At 40.4% G+C, this 20,627-nt stretch overlaps 1 protein-coding gene across 1 annotated transcript in view; it reads right to left on the bottom strand.

The window, feature by feature from the left end:
* ARFGEF2 (ARF guanine nucleotide exchange factor 2) overlaps positions 1–20,627 on the bottom strand; it is a 99,044-nt gene that overhangs the window by 17,372 nt on the left and 61,045 nt on the right. The window contains exons 24-31 of the mRNA XM_082669799.1: positions 19,140–19,180; positions 18,868–19,037; positions 16,137–16,288; positions 7,922–8,094; positions 5,557–5,717; positions 3,517–3,647; positions 3,238–3,367; positions 24–159 (exon numbers count right to left, since the gene is read on the bottom strand). Of these exons, the coding sequence (XP_082525925.1) occupies positions 24–159; positions 3,238–3,367; positions 3,517–3,647; positions 5,557–5,717; positions 7,922–8,094; positions 16,137–16,288; positions 18,868–19,037; positions 19,140–19,180 (1,094 nt within the window). The remainder of the gene's footprint in view (positions 1–23; positions 160–3,237; positions 3,368–3,516; positions 3,648–5,556; positions 5,718–7,921; positions 8,095–16,136; positions 16,289–18,867; positions 19,038–19,139; positions 19,181–20,627) is intronic.

Below are 20,627 nucleotides of genomic sequence, written 5' to 3'. Positions count from 1 at the left end.
ATGCCTAACCACATAAAGAGTACCTTGTTTTACACACCACTGCAACTGTGCAAATACATCAGAGAGAAGAACTTCATTCAAAGCTTCATAGAACTGGGTAAATACGTCACAAATCGCATAAAGTGCATGATTGCAAGTTGTTGTCATCCACTCAGATTTCTGGAAAAACAATTAAAAGATAATGTTTAAAAGCCACTCTCCCTGCGGTGAGATGGGCATTCTCACATATCATTGGCAAAATGTTCTGAAAAGCAATTCAGCACTAGGTAGCAACTGTCTTAAAATGTTCACATCCACTGATGCGATAACATTACTTCCAGTAATGGACCCTGAAGAAATAATCAAAGATCTGTGGCTGAAGGTTTATGAATAAAGATGTTTACCAACACTGGTATTTATATACTGTAAACACAGACATAAACTAATGCTCAGTAATGTGGCAATTAAATTGAGTACATCCGTATGACAGAATATTAAGTCATTCAGTGATACTTCCAAAAAATTTTTATTATGCTAAATATTCACACCTTACACCAAAAATTTAAATACTAAAAATGATGTTAGATAGGCATTTTTCCAAAGAAGACATACAAATGGCCAACAGACAAGGTGCTCAAAATCACTAATTATCAGAGAAATGCAAATCAAAACCACAGTGAGATATCATCTCATGCCTATTAGAATGGTCATCATCAAAAAGACAAGAGATAACAAATGCTGGGGAGAATGTGGAGAAAAGGGAACCCTTGTGCACTGTTGGTGGGAATGTAAATTGGTGCAGCCACTGTGGAAAACAATATGGAGGTCCCTCAAAAAATTAAAAATAGAACTACCATATGATCCAGCAAATTCTACTTCTGGGTATATGCCTAAAGGAAACAAAAACACTATGTTGAAGAAATATATGCAACCCCCTGTTCACAGCATCATTATTTACAATAGCTGAGACATGGCAACAACCTAAGTGTCCATCGACAGATGAACGGACATAGAAAATGTGATAGATATACACATAATGGAATACTATTCAGCCATAAAAAAGGAAGTCCTGCCATTTGCAATAACATGGATGGAACTTGAGGGCATTACACTAAGTGAAATAAGTCAAAGACAAAGACTGTATGATCTCACTTATATGTGGAATCTAAAAATAACCCCCCAAACCCAAAGAACAAAAAACAAAAAACACCCAAAACCAAACTCAGAAAAAAAGATCAGATTTGTGGTTCGGGATGGGGATAGGGGAACTGGATGAAGGCGGTTAAAAGGTCCAACTTCCAGTAATAAGATAAATAAGCCCCGGGGATGTAATGTATAACATGATGACTATAGTTAACACTGCCTGAGTGTTGGTATACCTGAGAGTTGCTAGGAGAGTAGATCCTAAACGTTCTTATCACAAGGAAAAAGAAAAGTTTTTTTCTCTTTTCCTTTCTATCTACATGGGATAATGGATGTTAACTCAACTGACTGTGGTAATCATTTCACAATACATGTAAATTGAGTCATTTTGCTGTACCCCTCAAACTTATACAGTGCTTTATGCCAATTATATCTCAGAAAGCTGAAAATAAAAAAAATAAAAATGTCATGAAATTACCAAAGGAAATATATAGAGATATTTATAAATTAAGGAAAAGGGAAAGGTTGCTAAGCATGATTTCTAAAGTGGAAACTATAAAGTAAAAAACTAATAGATTGGGTTACTTAAAAGCTAAAATTTCCCAAAACAAAAAAGAAAACCAAGTGGGCAAAATCATCTGCAATTTATGTAAGGATATGCTATATTATTTTTATACTAAAAAACTCATAAATCAATAGGAAAAAAAGAGAATAAGTCAATAGATGGGCTAAGGATATGAAAAGGCAATTTGTGAAAGAAGAAATGTAACGATCAGTGACGTGAAGGAAAACAGAACCTCGCTAGCAGTTAAAAAACTTTTAAATGTTTTACTCTTGGTCTATCATATTGATGATTAAATAAACTAAAATATGAAGAGCTGGAGTGGGTGTGGAGTAACACGAACTCTCCTGCATTGCTGACAGCAGTGTAAACGACTACATATGTATTTGGTCAACTCAGAAGTATGTATCAAAAGCCTCAGTAACATGCATGCCCCAAACCTGACAGTCAGCCACTTGCCCTAAACAAATAAAGAAATAAGTACAAATGTAGCTGGAAAAAATATTCATTTTAGTGCCATTTAAAGACGGAAAAACGGCAAAGAATTTTCCATGGACTATGGAACATCCACAACTAGGAATGTTTTGCAGTCCTTAAAAACATGGTAGAAGAAAAGTTACAGCTGTGGAAAAAATACTTATGTATTAAGTTAAAAAGTATGTGAGGTGGGATTCCATTTTTGTCAAAAGAAAAAAGGTATGAGATATACAAACACACAAGAACTATCTGACGGGGTAACAGTGGTTACCAGTGGAAGACTGAAACTGTGGGTGTTTAAATTTTTTTCTTTGTTTTCCTGTTTTATAAGGAAGAAAACTTTACTTTAAAGTAAGATTAGAAAACTGTATGTATACTATAACCTCAACCACATCTGAACCATGTAGAAGACTGAGGGAAGTTTGCCACAGCATTAAGTCTAATTTCGGAATGGTAAAATTATGAATTTTCTGTATATTCCTAATATTCTTTATTAAGCATATGGTACTTTTATACCAGGGGGAGGGAGGAAACATTGTTCCTAAAAGAAGGTAAAAATGTTGCATTCCCATCTAAAAATCTTGGGATAGAACATCCTTTCCTAACCCCCTTGTCCCTAGACAAAGACTCCTAGATGTATCAAACATTCTTTTAAAAAAAGGCCTAATATTTGCCAACATTATCTCCAGCTGTAACCTCACTAAAAATCCTTTTAATGGATTTTTAAAGGGACGAGAGATGTTCCACATTTTACCAACTGTTCAGAAGTTGATATGAAGCAAATAAAATAAGAGGACCAGTGGGGTGCCTGCGTGTCCAATGCCTGAGGGCCAAGTAGGCAGACGGTGGTGACTTATTTCCCCTCACTCTTCCCCGGATGCGGAGAGTTTCTTAGCACTACTCGATACTGGTAGAAGAAGGCCAGGAAGGATGTTTCCATTTTCAAAACAGACCCGAAATGGCTCAGTATTTAAGACTTCCGTGTGCTGTGGATGATGAAGCAACACCAGACGCAGACAAAGGCTGGAGGGGCTCTTCTCCCATCTCCCCAGGGCAGCGCTTTAGTCATCACCCACCTCCGACTGCTGCTCGGGGAGTTTCATATTGTCAAAAATCCTGAACACGATTCTGAACAGGTCCTGCCACCAGTGCTTTTCAAAGGTATGGCCATAGCTCTTCATGATCTCGAACATGACCGTGAGCCCTCTGGAGGAAAGAAAGCCAGCATGGAAGAGGGAACGGGTGGGGGAAGAGGACAGCAGAGAAGACAGTGGGAGAGCCTGGGGCCGGGGGAGCAGGGGCTGGAGGCTCATTCAGTGACGGAAGGAAGGGGCACCACCCTAGGTCACGGTTACCTTGTCCGTACATCTAGCTTGCATCTGTTAATGATGCAGGAGAGCTCGAAGAGGATGGGGAACCAGCCTCGGACCCAGACTCTGTCGCCAGTAGCCACATTCATGTCGTCGCTTGTGTATTCTTGCAGCACCTACAGTGAGAATCACCTCTCAGAGACAGACTAAGCAAGTGAAAGGAAAGAACTGAAACAGAACTACATGAAGATTAAAGCCCTGCACATTTTCCTCTCCTGAAAATACCCATTCAGCAAGGGTCTGATGGGAAATCCTGAGGAGACAGAGACAAGCCTGTTCCAAGGGCACATGAGCAGTTTTCCCCTATGAATCTTTGGAATTTAGTGGGCTTTAGAATAAGTTGAGTGGGACTGACCACAAGAGTCCTGGGGGCAGGAGGTGGTACATTAAGAAAAGCAATAAAGGTCAAATGGTGATAGCAAAATGTCCAGGATGATTCATATCTTAGGTCTTTCTGGGATGTTAGTGTAACACGTATTACTTAAAATAATAGCGGCAGCAGCTACTATTTACTAAATGCTTGCTGTGGGTCAGGAACTGTGACGGTGCATTACATGGATTAACAATTCTCACAACAATTCCATGAAGCAGGTAGAAATAATGGTCCCATTATACAGATGAGTTAACTGAGGCACTAAGAGATTAAGTAAGCCGCCCAAGGTCATGCAGCTGGCAGCTGGCAATCTTTCCACAGTCTGAGTAGGAAGCCCTACTTTCTGCCCTATCTCTGGGATCTTGAGCCCTCTGTTCCTTAACCACTCTTGAAGTAGTATTGTCTGTGGTAATGGAATTTCTTTAACCTACCCTGGTTATTTAACATTAGGCAATTTCTCTCTCTGCTTTGGTTAACTCCCCTGTACAACAGGGATATAATTACCCATCTCGTAGGTCTGATGTGGGATTAAACAAATCTACACACACAAAATGCCTAGAATGTTGCCTGACATGTAGTGAGTACTCAAGCAACAGCAGCTCTCATTACCATCACATCTTACTGAACCATTGTAGGGACCAGACATATCATCTTAGGGGTTTACACTTCTGTAAAGAATGCTTAAGAAGAGATCTGTACAGGCCATCAGTTTAGTTGTGTTCATTTCCACCCAATTTCAGTGTTTTGAGACAGTCAGCTGAACCAAACAGGACTCTTTATTTTTTAAAGGTTTTTTTTTTTTTGATGTGGACCATTTTTAAAGTCTTTATTGAATTTGTTACAATATTGCTTCCGTTTTATGTTTTGGATTTTTGACCGCAAGGCATGTGGGATCTTAGCTCCCCAACCAGGGACTGAACCTGCACACCCTGTACTAGAAGGTGAAGTGTCAACCACTGGACCGCCAGGGAAGTCCCAAGCAGGCCTCTTCAGAAAGGTGAGATGTAACAGAAAAACCCTAAACATTTTCGGAAGTAAACAAAAGGTCATCTTGTTTTTGTTTTTTTTTTTGTGGTACACGGGCCTCTCACTGCTGCGGCCTCTCCCGTTTCAGAGCACAGGCTCCGGACGTGCAGGCTCAGTAGCCCTGGCTCACGGGCCTAGCCGCTCCGCGGCATGTGGGATCTTCCCGAACTGGGGCACGAACCCATGTCCCCTGCATCGGCAGGTGGACTCTCAACCACTGCGCCACCAGGGAAGCCCAAAAGGTCATCTTTAAATGTGATTTCTCAACCACATCACAGTGGTATGATGTCATTTCCTAAAAGACAGGTTTGTTTTCTTTCAAATAGAAATGTCTTGCTTCTTCAGCTTTGCCAAAATTCATAGCTAAACTACTATTATCATCTACTAAAACAATCTGTAGAATACCATATAAAAGTTCAGTGTGAATAAAATAACTTCATACGTACAAAATAACATAAAAGATATAACCCCTGTGATGGCAGCATTCTGAAATAAACACCTAGTTTAGGGGAAACATGCGTTTCTAAAAGAGTAGCTGGAAAGGTCTTTGCCAGGAGCAAGGGGTTTTTGCCTACAACTCCTTTCCCCCCTCACAGGCCAAATGAGTGAAGAGAGGAAAACCGTACCCGAGGCCTCTCGGAGACATATTTCCCACAGAAGCGGATGAGCCGGATGGCTTCCATGCTAGTGTCAGGGAAAGCAGCATTGCAGGCAAACTCTGATAAGCACTTCACAGCATCCTGAAAGGAATCGATGGCTGCAGGGAAATGATGCTGGAAAATGGTTGCTGGGGAAACAAAGGCACATTTTTTATAAGCCCGGGATTCAGAAATGGGGATTAAACACACACACACATATACCAGAGATGATTACTTTTGTGAAAATCTAAGGAAAGCATGTCAGTGTCTCTGGAAGACAGGGTTTCTTATTAAATTATTCAGGAATGAATGCATTGAGTACAGCTTGGGCTAAACTACACTGGTTCCTGAGCTCACGCAATGATGTAAAGGCCTAAACAGTCACTGATTCAACAAACATTTGCTGAGTGCTGACTACATGCAAAGCGTGGTTGTGGGCCCTGGGTACACAGAGGTAACCAAATTTCCTGCCTTTGCTCCAATGGGCAAGATGGACAATAATCACCTAAATCTGTAGGTATGTAAAATCATCTCAGCTGGGGTAAGTGCTGAGTAAGGGGACAGAAGATAGAAAAGGGTGGTGGTGAGGGAAGGGGGACTCTGTAAAGAGGTCCTTTCTGAGAAGCAGCCCTAAGGAAGTGAGAGGACAGCCAAGAGAAAACCAAGTTTCACCAGGATGCCAAGGTGTCCGTTTTAGGATGGAGCTTGCATAACCACATAAGATATAAACGTGGATATGTGTGGGGTTGGCCCAGAGGGTCTGCCTGACAGAAGCTGAGCACTGAGCAAAGCTCTGGCCCCAGTTCTGGGATTCTGAGCATGTCCCTTAATTCCCCAGCTGTTTCCACCCTAAGACCACACCTCATGCTACCTCACTAGAGCCTTATGAAGACAAAGTGAGATAAAGAAAGTCAGTGAGCTAAAGGTGACAAGCAATTTAGAAACTGAAGGTTTTCAAAACCCTACAAATACCACCTAAGAGAAGAATACAAAAAGTTAAACGACCTCAAAAAATCAAAGCTGACCCACTGCTTTACAATCCACAAAAACCAAGACAAGTAAACATCTTGTGACGTGATGACAGGCAGGACCGGGGACCTGTGGTCAGTGCACAGTGGAGGGACACTGCACCAGCTCCAGGCTGGACTGCCAGGTGTCAATCTTCCACCACCTCCCAGCTGCATGGCCTCAGACAAGTTGTCCTACTTTACTTTTCTGTGCCTGTTTTCCTCTTCAGTAAAATAGGGGGAAATAATGGTATCCACATCAGTGGGTTCAACCAACCCCAGATCGAAAATATTCGGGGAAAAAAAACTGCAGCAAGTTCCAAAAAGCAAAGCTTGAATTTGCTGTGCACCGGCAACTATTTACATAGCCTTACGTTGTGTTTATGAGTAATCTAGACGTGATTTAAAGTATACAGGAGGATGTGTGTAGATTATATCCATTTCATCTTAGGGACTTGAGCATCTGTGGATTTTGGTACCCGAGGTGTGTCCTGGAACCAGTCTCTCACAGATATGAAGGGATGACTGTAGTCAGTTCTTGTTACTCATGGTACTTGTGTTCTACAAAGTCGCTGTGAACAATGAATTAGCAAATACTGAACCATCTCCTAGGGGAAAAGGGGGTTAGGTTCCTGCGAGGCTCTGGTTACAATACTTTCATCAACCTATTAACACACAACCTTGTTTTACGTGTGTTTCTGTTTAACTTATTTAATATATTTTGTTGATTCATTAACATTACACTCATGGCCAACAGCTCTATAACTCATGCCTGAACGGAGTTAACCTAAAACATGTTATTTTTCTCCATAAAGTACACCACAGTCTCCCTTAGGAACACTGGCCAGCACTTCAGCACTGGGCTATGGACTGGTTTAAATGGCAAAGTTTAACTAAGACAAAGATGCCAAAAACGTGGCAGTAAGTTTTTACCACAGAAAGGCTACCTGTTTATTTACAGTAAGAGATCTGAAACACGAAGGCCTTGTTCAACCTCAGCTGGGAATGTGTGCCTTGGGTGACAAGCATTTTGCTGCTCTGTGCATGCACATGTCAGCAAATGACCACAAAAGGGCCAGGAATGTTGGTTTTGGGATTACGTATAAATTTTAGCAAGTAGGTGAACTCACAAATGTGGAACCTGCAAATAATGAGCGTCGACTGTGTTTCCTTCCTAGGGTTGTTGGGCACATGTCAAGAGCCCAGCACACCACCTAGCACGTTAGCATATCACAGTGTAGCTAAACAAGCAAGCCCCTCTTGGGAGTAAAACAGATGGGAAAGAAATGATCACCCTTCTAGACTTGCATGTGGGACATTAGTCAGGAGGGAACAGATACACTTACTGACGATGTGGCCTGTGGTCTGGAAGGCCAGCTCCACGATATTCCCGTCGTGATCCGAGGCGGCCTGGTGGAACACGGCAAAGATGTTCTTCCAGCCTGAGCGGATGTTGGCCGCCTGGGAGTTCACCATCTGGGTGATGCAGCGGATCACCATGTCCCGGATGGTTGGAGACCTGAGGAAAGAATGGGGTAGCCCATGTCATCTGTACTTTGGACAGTGGGAAGATAAACAAATACAGCTCATTGTTTAGAAGCAGCACTTAAAAAAACATTTTTTAAAGCATGTCATAATCTACATTCATTAAAAAAAAATTAGAGACAACAAAAAGAAAAAATAGTAAGACAGTCAACATGTCAGTTAGTTGCCTACCCAGCAGTCATCTTCCCACCTCCTTAATAAGTCTGATTTCATCTGGGCAGCAACATGCCCGACCTCAGGGAACTGATCACAAATAATATAAGACAATATGACAATCTTGTCTTATGTGCCAGGACCTCAATCTCCCAGCCTCCCTTGCAGCTAGGGGAGCTACATGACCTGTTCTAACTAATCAGATGTAAGAGAAAATCTATGGGTATGGGAGGGGAGGGATTTCTAGCAAGGTTCTGCTTTTGTCTTAAAAGGAATACACTTGGGGGCTTCTCTGGTGGCGCAGTGGTTGAGAATCCACCGGGTTCGTGCCCCGGTCCGGGAAGATCCCACATGCTGCGGAGCGGCTGGGCATGTGAGCCATGGCCACTGAGCCAGCGCGTCTGGAGCCTGTGCTCCGCAACGGGAGAGGCCATGACAGTGAGAGGCCTGCGTACTGCAAAAAAAAAAAAAAAAAAAAAAAGGAACACACTTGGTAGGCTCTGCCCCTTTTCCTCTTGTTCCCATTCTGTTGGTGGGCTCTGCCTCTTTTAATCACTCCCACTGTGAACACAGCATGATGCCTGGAGCTAAAGTTTCTGTCCAGCAATCATGAAACAGTAAGCTCAAGGAAGAAAAGCACCCTGTTTATGGCCAAACAAAGGGACAGAAAGAACCTGGGTCCTTGGTTACAATTTGGGCTATGGAACCAAAGTTGGGACTGCCTGCTTCTGACTTGATAAGTAAACAATACATAGACTTGTGGTTTAAGCCACTGTTGGTCAATTTTTCTGGCCCCAAACATTTAGACTAATAGACTCATAATTTTGCCACCCAGAGATAACGATTCCTAAATTCTTAATGCATATCCTCTTAGGTTTTTGGGCAGAGATATTTGTGGATGGCAAACACATACACTTGGATGGGAGCATACATACATAACATAAGATGAATAAATTTAATTATTGCAAAATAAAACATGAAGACAGAAAAAATGGTCCATTTTCTGAAGCAGATGCAAGGTTCAACATGGTGTGACCTGGATGTTTACAACAGATTAGCACATATGTCTTTCAGACATATATGATTATGGGGTGAACACTATTATCTCACAAATAGCAAGAAGCAAGCAACACAAACCTAATGCTTCTATCATACTAGCTTTGAAAGTCATTAGAGAGGTTTTAGGAGAGACTTGGCTTGCAAATTTCACCTGGCTTAGGATAACATTCATGCTTGTCTGCTGGACCTATACTAACTGATAATAGGAAAGGTTGCTTAGAGAAGGCAAGGAGAAAGTTAAAAATTAGCTGAAAGTCCACAAAGAAAATTTGCCACCTGCAGATAATGGAGGACTGACTACATACCTAGGTGACTTTAACACATAATACCAATGAATTCACAGTTTTCTCTCCTGGGAAAAAAAAGCAACTTGTTGGCAAGAACTATACATATTTATTAAAATATTTTTTGCCTGACTGTTAAAAGTAATAAATGATGACAATAAATGTTCTAGAAAATGTAGGGAAAAACATAAAGAAAAAGATTCTTTTATATGATGCTATGGCATTTCATATGGAGAGATATACTATATCACAACATTTATTATTACAATGACTGCCCAATTCTATAACCTGCTCTTTTCACTAAGCGACTAAGCATTTCTCATGTTATAAACTTTCTTTTTTTTAACTGAATTTTATAATTTTATTTATTTTTTTATACAGCAGGTTCTTATTAGTTATCCATTTTATACATATTAGTGTATATATGTCAATCCCAATCTCCCAATTCATCCCACCACCACCACCACTTTACCCCCTTGGTGTCCATACGTTTGTTCTCTACATCTGTGTCTCTATTTCTGCCCTGCAAACCAGTTCATCTGTACCATTTTTCTAGGTTCCATATATATGTGTTAATATACGATATTTTTCTCTTTCTGACTTACTTCACTCTGTCTGACAGTCTCTAGATCCATCCACATCTCTACGAATGACCCAATTTCATTCCTTTTTATGGCTGAGTAATATTCCATTGTATATATGTACATCTTTATCCATTCGTCTGTCAATGGGCATTGAGGTTGCTTCCATGACCTGGCTATTGTAAATAGTGCTGCAATGAACACTGGGGTGCATGTGTCTTTTTGAATTATGGTTTTCTCTGGGTATACTGCCCAACAGTGGGATTGCTGGATCATATGGTAATTCTATTTTTAGTTTTTTAAGGAATCTCCATACTGTTCTCCATAGTGTATCAATTTATATTCCCACCAACAGTGCAAGAGGGTTCCCTTTTCTCCACACCCACTCTGGCATTTCTTGTTTGCAGATTTTCTGAAGATGCCCATTCTAACTGGTGTGAGGTGATACCTCATTGTAGTTTTGATTTGCACTTCTCTAATAATTAGCGATGTTGAGCAGCTTTTCATGTGCTTCTTGGCCATCTGTATGTCTTCTTTGGAGAAATGTCTATTTAGGTCTTCTGCCCATTTTTGGATTGGGTTGTTTGTTTTTTAATATTGACCTGCATGAGCTGTTTATATATTTTGGAGATTAATCCTTTGTCCGTTAATTCATTTGCAAATCTCTTCTCCCATTCTGAGGTCTGTCTTTTCGTCTTGCTTGTAGTTTCCTTTGCTTTGCAAAACCTTTTAAGTTTCGTTAGGTCCAACTTGTTCACTTTTCTTTTTATTTCCATTACTCTAGGAGGTGGATCAAAAAAGACCTTGCTGTGATTTATGTCAAAGAGTGTTCTTCCTATGTTTTCCTCTAAGAGTTTTATAGTGTCCGGTCTTACATTTAGGTCTCTAATCCATTTTGAGTTTATTTTTGTGTATGGTGCTAAGGAGTGTTCTAATTTCATTCTTTTACATGTAGCTGTCCAGTTTTCCCAGCACCACTTATTGAAGAGACTGTCTTTTCTCCATTGTATATCCTTTCTTCCTGCATCATAGATTAGTTGACCATAGGTGTGTGGGTTTATCTCTGGGCTTTCTATCCTGTTCCATTGATCTATATTTCTGTTTTTGTGCCAGTACCATATTTTCTTGATTGCTGTAGCTTTGTAGTATAGTCTGAAGTCAGGGAGTCTGTTTCCTCCAGCTTCCTTTTTCTCCCTCAAGACTGCTTTGGCGATTTGGGACCTTTTGTGTCTCCATACAAACTTTAAGATCTTTTGTTATAGTTCTGTAAAAAATGCCATTGGTATCTTGATAGGGATTGCATTGAATCTTTAGATTGCTTTGGGTGGTATAGTCATCTTCACAAAATTGATTCTTCCAATCCAAGGGCATGGTATATCTCTCCATCTGTTAGTATCATTTTTAATTTCTTTCATCAGTGTCTTATAGTTTTCTTCATACAGGTCTTTTGTCTCCCTAGGTAGGTTTATTCCTAGGTGTTTTATTCTTTTTGTTGCAATGGTAAATGGGATTGTTCCCTTAATTTCTCTTTCTGGTCTTTCGTTGTTAATGTATAGGAATGCAAGAGATTTCTGTGCATTAATTTTGTACCCTGCTACTTTACCAAATTCATTGATTAGCTCTAGTAGTTTTCTGGTGGCATCTTTATGATTCTCTATGTATAGTATCATATCATCTCAAATAGTGACAGTTTTACTTATACTTTTCCAATCTGTATTCTTTTTCTTTCTTTTTCTTCTCGGATTGCCGTGGCTAGGACTTCCAAAACTATGTTGAATAATAGTGGCAAGAGTGGACATCCTTGTCTTGCTCCTGATGTTAGAGGAAATACTTCCAGTTTTTCACCATTGAGAATGATGTTTGCTGTGGGTTTGTCATATACGGCCTTTATTATGTTGAGGTAGGTTCCCTCTATGCCTACTTTCTGGAGAGTTTTTATCATAAATGGGTGTTGAATTTTGTCAAAAGCTTTTTCTGAATCTATTGAGATGATCATACGGTTTTTCTTCTTCAGTTTGTTAACATGGTGTATCACATTGATTGATTTGCATATATTGAAGAATCCTTGCATCCCTGGGATAAATCCCACTGATCATGGTGTATGATCCTTTTAATGTGTTGTTGGATTCTGTTTGCTAGTATTTTGTTGAGGATTTTTGCATCTATATTCATTAGTGATATTGGTCTGTAATTTTCTTTTTTTTGAAGTATCTTTGTCTGGTTTTGGTATCAGGGTGATGGTGGCCTCACAGAATGAGTTTGGGAGTGTTCCTTCCTCTGCCAATTTTTTGGCAGAGTTTGAGAAGGATGGGTGTTAGCTCTTCTCTAAATGTTTGATAGAATTCACCTGTGAAGCCATCCGGTCCTGGACTTTTGTTTGCTGGAAGACTTCTAATCACAGTTTCAATTTCATTACTTGTCATTGGTCTGTTCATATTTTCTCTTTCTTCCTGGTTCAGTCTTGGAAGGTTATACCTTTCTAAGAATTTGTCCATTTCTTCCAGGTTGTCCATTTTATTGGCACAGAGTTGCTTGTAGTAGTCTCTTAGGATGCTTTGTATTTCTGCAGTGTCTGTTGTAACTTCTCCTTTTTCATTTCTAATTTTACTGATTTGAGTCCTCTCTCTCTTTTTCTTGATGAGTCTGGCTAATGGTTTATCAATTTTGTTTATCTTCTCAAAGAACCAGCTTTTAGTTTTATTGATCTTTGCTACTGTTTTCTTTGTTTCTATTTATTTCTGCTCTGATCTTTATGATTTCTTTCCTTCTACTAACTTTGGATTTTGTTTGTTCTTCTTTCTCTAATTCCTTTAGGTGTAAGGTTAGATTGTTTGAGATTTTTCTTGTTTCTTGAGGTAGGCTTGTATAGCTACAAACTTCCCTCTTAAGATTGCTTTTGCTGCATCCCATAGGTTTTGGATCGTCATGTTTTCGTTGTCATTTGTCTCTAGGCATTTTTTGATTTCCTCTTTGATTTCTTCAGTGATCTCTTGGTTATTTAGTAACGTATTGTTTAGCCTCCATGTGTTTGTGTTCTTTACGTTTCTTTCCCTGTAACTGACTTCTAATCTCATAGCGTTGTGGTCAGAAAAGATGCTTGATGTGATTTCAATTTTCTTAAATTTCCTGAGGCTTGATTTGTGACCCAAGATGTGATCTATCCTGGAGAATGTTCCGTGAGCACTTGAGAAGAATGTGTAACCTGCTGTTTTTGGATGAAATGTCCTATAAATATCAATTAAATCTATCTAGTCTATTGTGTCATTTAAACCTTCTGTTTCCTTATTAATTTTCTGTTTGGATGACCTGTCCATTGGTGTGAGGTGTTAAAAGTCCCCCACTATTATTGTGTTACTGTCGATTTCCTCTTTTATAGCTACTAGCCGTTGCCTTATGTATTGAGGTGATCCTAGGTTGGGTGCATATATAATTGCTATATCTTCTTCTTGGATTGATCCCTTGATCATTATGTAGTGTCCTTCCTTGTCTCTTGTAACATTCTTTATTTTAAAGTCTATTTTATCTGATATGAGTATTGCTACTCCAGCTTTCTTCTGATTTCCATTTGCATGGGATATCTTTTTCCATCCCCTCACTGTGAGTCTGTATGTGTCCCTAGGTCTGAAGTGGGTCTCTTGTAGATAGCATATATATGGGTCTTGTTTTTGTATCCATTCAGCAAGCCTGTGTCTTTCGGTTGGAGCATTTAATCCATTCACGTTTAAGATAATTATCAATATGTATGTTCCTATGACCATTTTCTTAATTGTTTTTGGGTTTGTTTTTGTAGGTTCTTTTCTCCTCTTGTGTTTCCCATTTAGAGAAGTTCCTTTAGCATTTGTTGTAGAGCTGGTTTGGTGGTGCTGAATTCTCCTAGCTTTTGCTTGTCTGTAAAGCTTTTGATTTCTCCATCAAATCTGAATGAGATCCTTGCTGGATAGAGTAATCTTGGTTGTAGGTTCTTTCCTTTCATCACTTTAAATATGTCATGCCACTCCCTTCTGGCTTGTAGAGTTTCTGCTGAGAAATCAGCTGTTAACCTTATGGGAGCTCCCTTGTATGTTATTTGTCATTTTTCCCTTGCTGCTTTCAATAATTTTTGTCTTTAATTTTTGCCATTTTGATTTCTGCGTGTCTCGGTGTGTTTCTCCTTGGGTTTCTCCTGTATGGGACTCTCTGCGCTTCCTGGACTTGGGTAGCTATTTCCTTTCCCATGTTAGGGAAGTTTTTGACTATAATCTCTTCAAATATTTTCTCGGGTCCTTTCTCTCTCTTCTCCTTCTGGGACCCCTATAATGTGAATGTTGTTGCACTTAATGTTGTCCCAGAGGTCTCTTAGGCTGTCTTCATTTCTTTTCATCCTTTTTTCTTTATTCTGTTCCACAGCAGTGAATTCCACCATTCTGTCTTCTGGGTCACTTATCTGTTCTCCTGCCTCAGTTATTCTGCCATTGATTCCTTCTAGTGTATTTTTCATTTCAGTTATTGTATTGTTCATCTCTGTTTGTTTGTTCTTTAATTCTTCTAGGTCTTTGTTAAACATTTCTTGCATCTTCTCGATCTTTGCCTCCATTCTTTTTCCGAGGCCCTGGATCATCTTCACTATCATTATTTTGCATTCTTTTTCTGGAAGGTTGCCTATTTCCACTTCGTTTGGTTGTTTTTCTGTGGTTTTATCTTGTTCCTTCATCTGGTACATAGCCCTCTGCCTTTTCATCTTGTCTGTCTTTCTGTGAATGTGGTTTTTTGTTCCACAGGCTGCAGGATTGTAGTTCTTGCTTCTGCTGTCTGCCCTCTGGTGGATGAGGCTATCTAAGAGGCTTGTGCAAGTTTCCTGATGGGAGGGACTTGTGGTGGGTAGAGCTGGCTGTTGCTCTTGTGGGCAGAGCTCAGTAAAACTTTAATCCGCTTGTCTGCTGATGGGTGGGGCTGGGTCCCCTCCCTGTTGGTTGTTTGGCCTGAGGCGACCCAACACTGGAGCCTAACAGGGCTCTTTGGTGGGGCTGATAGTGGACTCTGGGATGGCTCATGCCAAGGATTACTTCCCAGAACTTCTGCTGCCAGTGTCCTTGTCCTCATGGTGAGACACAGCCACCTCCTGCCTCTGCAGGAGACCCTCCAACACCAACCGGCAGGTCTGGTTCAGTCTCTTACGGGGTCACTGCTCCTTCCCCTGGGTTCTGATGCGCACACTACTTTGTGTGTGCCCTCCAAGAGTGGAGTCTGTTTCCCCCAGTTCTGTTGAAGTCCTGCAATCAAATCCCGCTAGGCTTCAAAGTCTGATTCTCTAGGAATTCCGCCTCCTGCTGCCAGACCCCCAGGTTGGGAAGCCTGACGTGGGGCTCAGAACCTTCATTCCAGTGGGTGGACTTCTGTGGTATAAGTGTTCTCCAGTTTGTGAGTCACCCCTCCAGCAGTTATGGGATTTGCTTTTATTGTGATAGCGCCCCTTATACTGTCTCACTGTGGCTTCTCCTTTGTCTTTGGATGTGGGGTTATCTTTTTTGGTGAGTTCCAGTGTCTTCCTGTTGATGACTGTTTAGCAGTTAGCTGTGATTCCGGTGCTCTCGGAAGAGGGAGTGAGAGCATGTCCTTCTACTCCGCCACCTTGAACCAATCTAGGTCACAGTTCTTGACCCTGTGTGAGGCTGCTTTGGCAGTGGCTCTTTCTCTGAACTCCCTCAGCACCCAGACCCCCGGTAAGGATGCATGACGTACTTCTACTAGCTGCAGTTGTATGATCTGCCCTTCTGGGAAAGGTTACACACAGATCTTAGTGCGATTTACTTAGAGATAATAGGTGTGAATCAAAGTCCGCTCATTTTATTTGCTTCCGCCAAACAAGAGAAGAAAAAACGAATCGTGTGGTTAGTGTTAAGAGACCTTTTTAGACCCCCAGCAGAGATCTGACTAAGGGTCTTCCAGAATAATGTACATACCTGTTTTTCTTCATGATATGCTCAAAGGGCCTCAGAAAATCCTTCTGGAAACGGAAGTTGGCTAATTCTCCCTTCTCAAGAAACTTCATGGAGAGCTGCCTTAACGAGTCAACAGCAAAGATAGCCACATCCTCATTGGGGTTACAGCCAACCTGAGCAGGAACACGAGGTGAGGTGAAATAGGCACAGTGGAACAACTGTGGATATGGGGTTCTGAACCTCAAACAAGGACAGCCTGCCTTCAAAACAAATGCTCTGGGAAAACACACCTCAGGAGGAAGAAAAGGTATTTCTTGGCATGAGCTGGACAGTTTTAAGGTTAATGATGAAACACATTTAATTAAACATGCTTTCAAAATATGCTCACTTTGTGTCTCTGTGTCACATTTTGATAATTCTTGCGATATTTCAAACTTTTTCATTATTATTATATCTGCTATGGTGATCTGTGATCAGTGCTCTTTGATGTTACTATTTGCAAAAAGATTACAACCTACTGAAAGCTCAGGTGATGGTTCACGTTTTTTAGCAATAAACTATTTTAAAATTAAGGTGTGTACATCTTTTTTTGGTTGTTGCACACTTAATAGACTACAGTATGGTGTAAACATAACTTTTTTATGCACTGGGAAACCAAAAAAATCGTGAGACTTGCTTTACTGCAATATTTGCTTTATTGCTTTGGTCTGGAACTGAACCCACCATATCTCTGAGGTTGGCCTGTATACTGAATGGATAAAAAATAATTAGCTTTGGGGAGGGTCTGGTTGAGGGGTGCTGATGGTCAAAGGTGCTTTTAGCTGTAATTTTTTTTAAGTGTTCGTGTAATGTTGATGTAATTAGAAACTAATAAGAATATTATTCCCTGGCTCAAAATCCCTGGCTGCTTCAGGAATACACACCACGCTTACCATGCAGCTTTGTACACCCCAGGACATATTTGTGCTCTAGTTTAGAAGAAGAGAAACATGTGACTGTCCCAATGACTGTCCTAGAATCCTGAGAGCTCTACTCGGCCATTTACTTCTTCAAACCCACAGGATTTTCATGTCCTCTGGCTCCCAGGGGGAAGCGGAACATCCTCCTGAGGTGGTGGAAAGAATGATGAGTCCCAGAGTGAGCAACTGAGTTTTCCACAACTTTGTGCTTAACAGCACTGATGAGATGGAGTGGACATTTGTAATGGGGTTGACAACCACGACGTGTCTAATTACTACCCGCCAGCCTAGATCCGAAGCTTGTCATAGGCTTGGACAAGAATACAAGGTGCAGTCACGGTAATGGTTCACATTTTTTCTCTCAAACAAGTTCATATCAGTGATGTCCACTAAGAATTTATTTACCCACAATAGTGGGAAAGATGGTTGCTGAGATGACTGATTACTTTAGACGACAGTGTTACCACTAACTCAACAAACAGTTGCTCTGGGGCATCTGCAGGCTCTCATGGCCACCTCCTCACCGAGGGTTCAGAAAGGTCACCTCCGGAGAGGCCTGACACACTGCACTGCCTGACCCTTTACCATCAGTTATTTCATCATAAAATCCAAGTGAGCTCCAGGAGGGCAGGGAGCCCATCTGTCTACTACCTGGTACAAGGCACTCGGACAGTTTGTTAAACAGATGGTGTGCTGAGAGGTACCTTACTTAGAGCTGATAAGAAAGCAAAGTAAACAAAGAACTCTGATTAGCTGATGGACCAAGTTAGAAGCAAGACTACATGTGACAATGCCTCATTTCAGTGGGGTTCCCCAGCTGCTCAGAAAAGCCAACAGTACCCAACTCTTCCCAGTTCCCATTTAGTGACATCACACTGCTAACCTTCCATCGATCATGGGGTGGTGTTCACACCACAGAAATCAGCAGACGCTACAAATCATTTACCAGCGGTCTACTGCTTGTTCTATATCCCAACGACAGATTACTTCTTCTTATGATTTTCTCCTATTCAGTGTAGAGAGGGCAATTCTCTTTTGGATAAACTGTCTTTTATTAACACTATTTTTAAGCATCTCTATTACAATTCTTTATCTCCAGGCCTGAGAAAATTTTTTTGAAATCATGAAATGTGTTTTGGTAGCAAACAGTGTTGTTAAGCTGTTAGTTTTCCCCTAAAAAGCAAATGACATTACAGATACAGACATTCATATACACATAAAATATATTCTGATTTCATTTGTTCAATTTACATGTGCATGTGCCTATGTGTATACAACGAAACCTCGAGCGGAGAAAAATCTGGTTTTCTCGCCATAGTTTTCAGTTTTAGAACACAGAAGTCTCTGGCTTGTTTCTGATTTAAATAAATGTTAGTTTCCTCAACAAAGGTTTTAGAAGAGTGGTGGCAAAGGAAGCCAGAATACAAGAAGTAGTGACATTTAGAGTGAAACTACTGATATAAAGAACATAACTTAATCTTTGGTCATTCAGAAGGTGCTTCAGGATTTCACAATGCTTTCAAACACCAATGTCTGTCCAGTGACTATAATGATTTTTGTGGTGTGAGCCTACCTCCTAAATATGGGATATTAAAGTATTTTAGATACGAATGGATTTTTAATTCATTCTCCACGAGCTCTATCAATACGTAGGTAGGCTACGAGCTGTTCTCCACTCCACAGGGAATGTGAATTATACGCACCTACACACTCAGTCATTTCTGTTTTGAAGTTAGTTGCCTGCCTTTTATTTGGACATTGATGGAGTGGGGTTTTTGAATTTGAAGAGTTACCTTATTGAAGTGATCTCCAATCACATGCCATATTCGGGACCACTGTAGTCGGATCCGATTCATGTTGTAGTAAGATATCTCCACAATCTTCTGCAAGCTGAACATGCGGGGGTGATGGGGGGAAGCCAGCTCATCCATGGACACGGCACACAGCCAGCGGACAAAGTCAACTACAGGCCAGACCCGACAACACACGCGAGGCATCGTTAGTAACGGTCAGACAGTTATGATAGGAGGCTTCTGTAGTTGTCACAGGTGAGTCAAATACATACCTATTGCATTTCCATCCAGTCTGGTAGAGCCAGTAAAAATTCTAGGAAGAAAATTCCAGACATAATAAAATAAAAATTAGACTTGGAAGCTGCAGCTTCAATTTCAAACACCCAGGAAAGACAGAAAGGAAACATTTCAGGTGTGGCACTTCCACTAACATAAACAATGAGGCATCAGAGGAACAGAACTGGTCAGTGAGCTGAGCTGAGAGCTGAAATGCTTATACTGATAGGAAGAGAAAGTGACACAACAAAAGGATGGGGGAGAGTCAAGATATGATAGCATGGAATGTCACGGCAGTGGGAATGGCAGACTGAGGACCTTTAAGAAGCTGCTCCTCCATAAGAGCAACCAAAACAACTGGCAAAAATTTAACAAAATCAACTTTTTCAGACCTGAACTCTGGAAACTACCAAAGGCTTGTAAAAATGTTCCTTCAAGAAAAATGGCTGAATCTTTAGACAGCACAGAATTGGATCATGTCTATTTTAATTCATCCTGCCAATCTCACTTTAGATTCAAAGACACAAATAGGTTGAAAGTAAAAGTATGAAAGAAGACACAGCATGCAAACAATAACCAAAAGAGAACAAGAATAGCTGCACTGATATCAGACGATGTAGACTTAAGACTAAAATCAGTAGTAAAGACAAAGAACATTTTATAATGATAAAAAGTTTAATCTGTCAAGAAAACCTAACTATTATAAACATATATGCATCTAACAACAGAGCCCCAAAATCATGAGGCAAAAAACACAGAATTAAACAGGAGAAATAGACAATTCAACAATGTCCAGAATCGGCAAACCTACACAAGCAGAAAGTATATCAAGTATATCAGTGGTTACAGGAACGGCGGGAGAGGAAATGGGGAGCGACTGTGATAAATGCAGGGCTTCGTTATGGGGGTGATGAAAATGCTCTGAAATTAGGTAGTGGTAATGGTTGCACAACTCTGAATATACTAAAAACCACTGAATTGTACATTTTAAAAAGAGTAAATCTTATGGTGTACGAATTATATCTCAACTTAAAACAATTTAACAGCACACAAAAAGGTGCTAGGCAAGTTACTATTGCGCACTATCTGGCTAAGGCAGAAAAACAGGAAAGAAATGTGCGGTTAATGGCACAACAAACATTTTGTTGTATTAGCCTAAACCTAAGGGGAAAAGTAGGGAAAACTCATCAAAAGTACATTACAGACAATATCCCTGTTGGAGAGAAGCAGAAAAGCAACAAGAGCAAGGTGATCAAAATATGCTGATGAAGAGTTTAAAATACTAGGAAAATTGTTCTGAGAGCAATACAACTTATGTCATAAATTCTACATTGCTATCATTTCAGAATTATCTATATTTAATGTACATGATTAATCAATGGTAATTTTCAGAGGTTTGTTGATTTTAAGAAAATTCCTATTTTAAGCCCTCATATATAATGAATATCTTCAAATGGGAATACCTGTATTTCTCCTGGATGTTT

The sequence above is a fragment of the Grampus griseus genome (assembly GCF_964374135.1).
Source record: "Grampus griseus genome assembly, chromosome: 14".
Classification (NCBI taxonomy): domain Eukaryota; kingdom Metazoa; phylum Chordata; class Mammalia; order Artiodactyla; family Delphinidae; genus Grampus; species Grampus griseus.
This window is presented reverse-complemented; position numbering and strand designations above follow the sequence as displayed.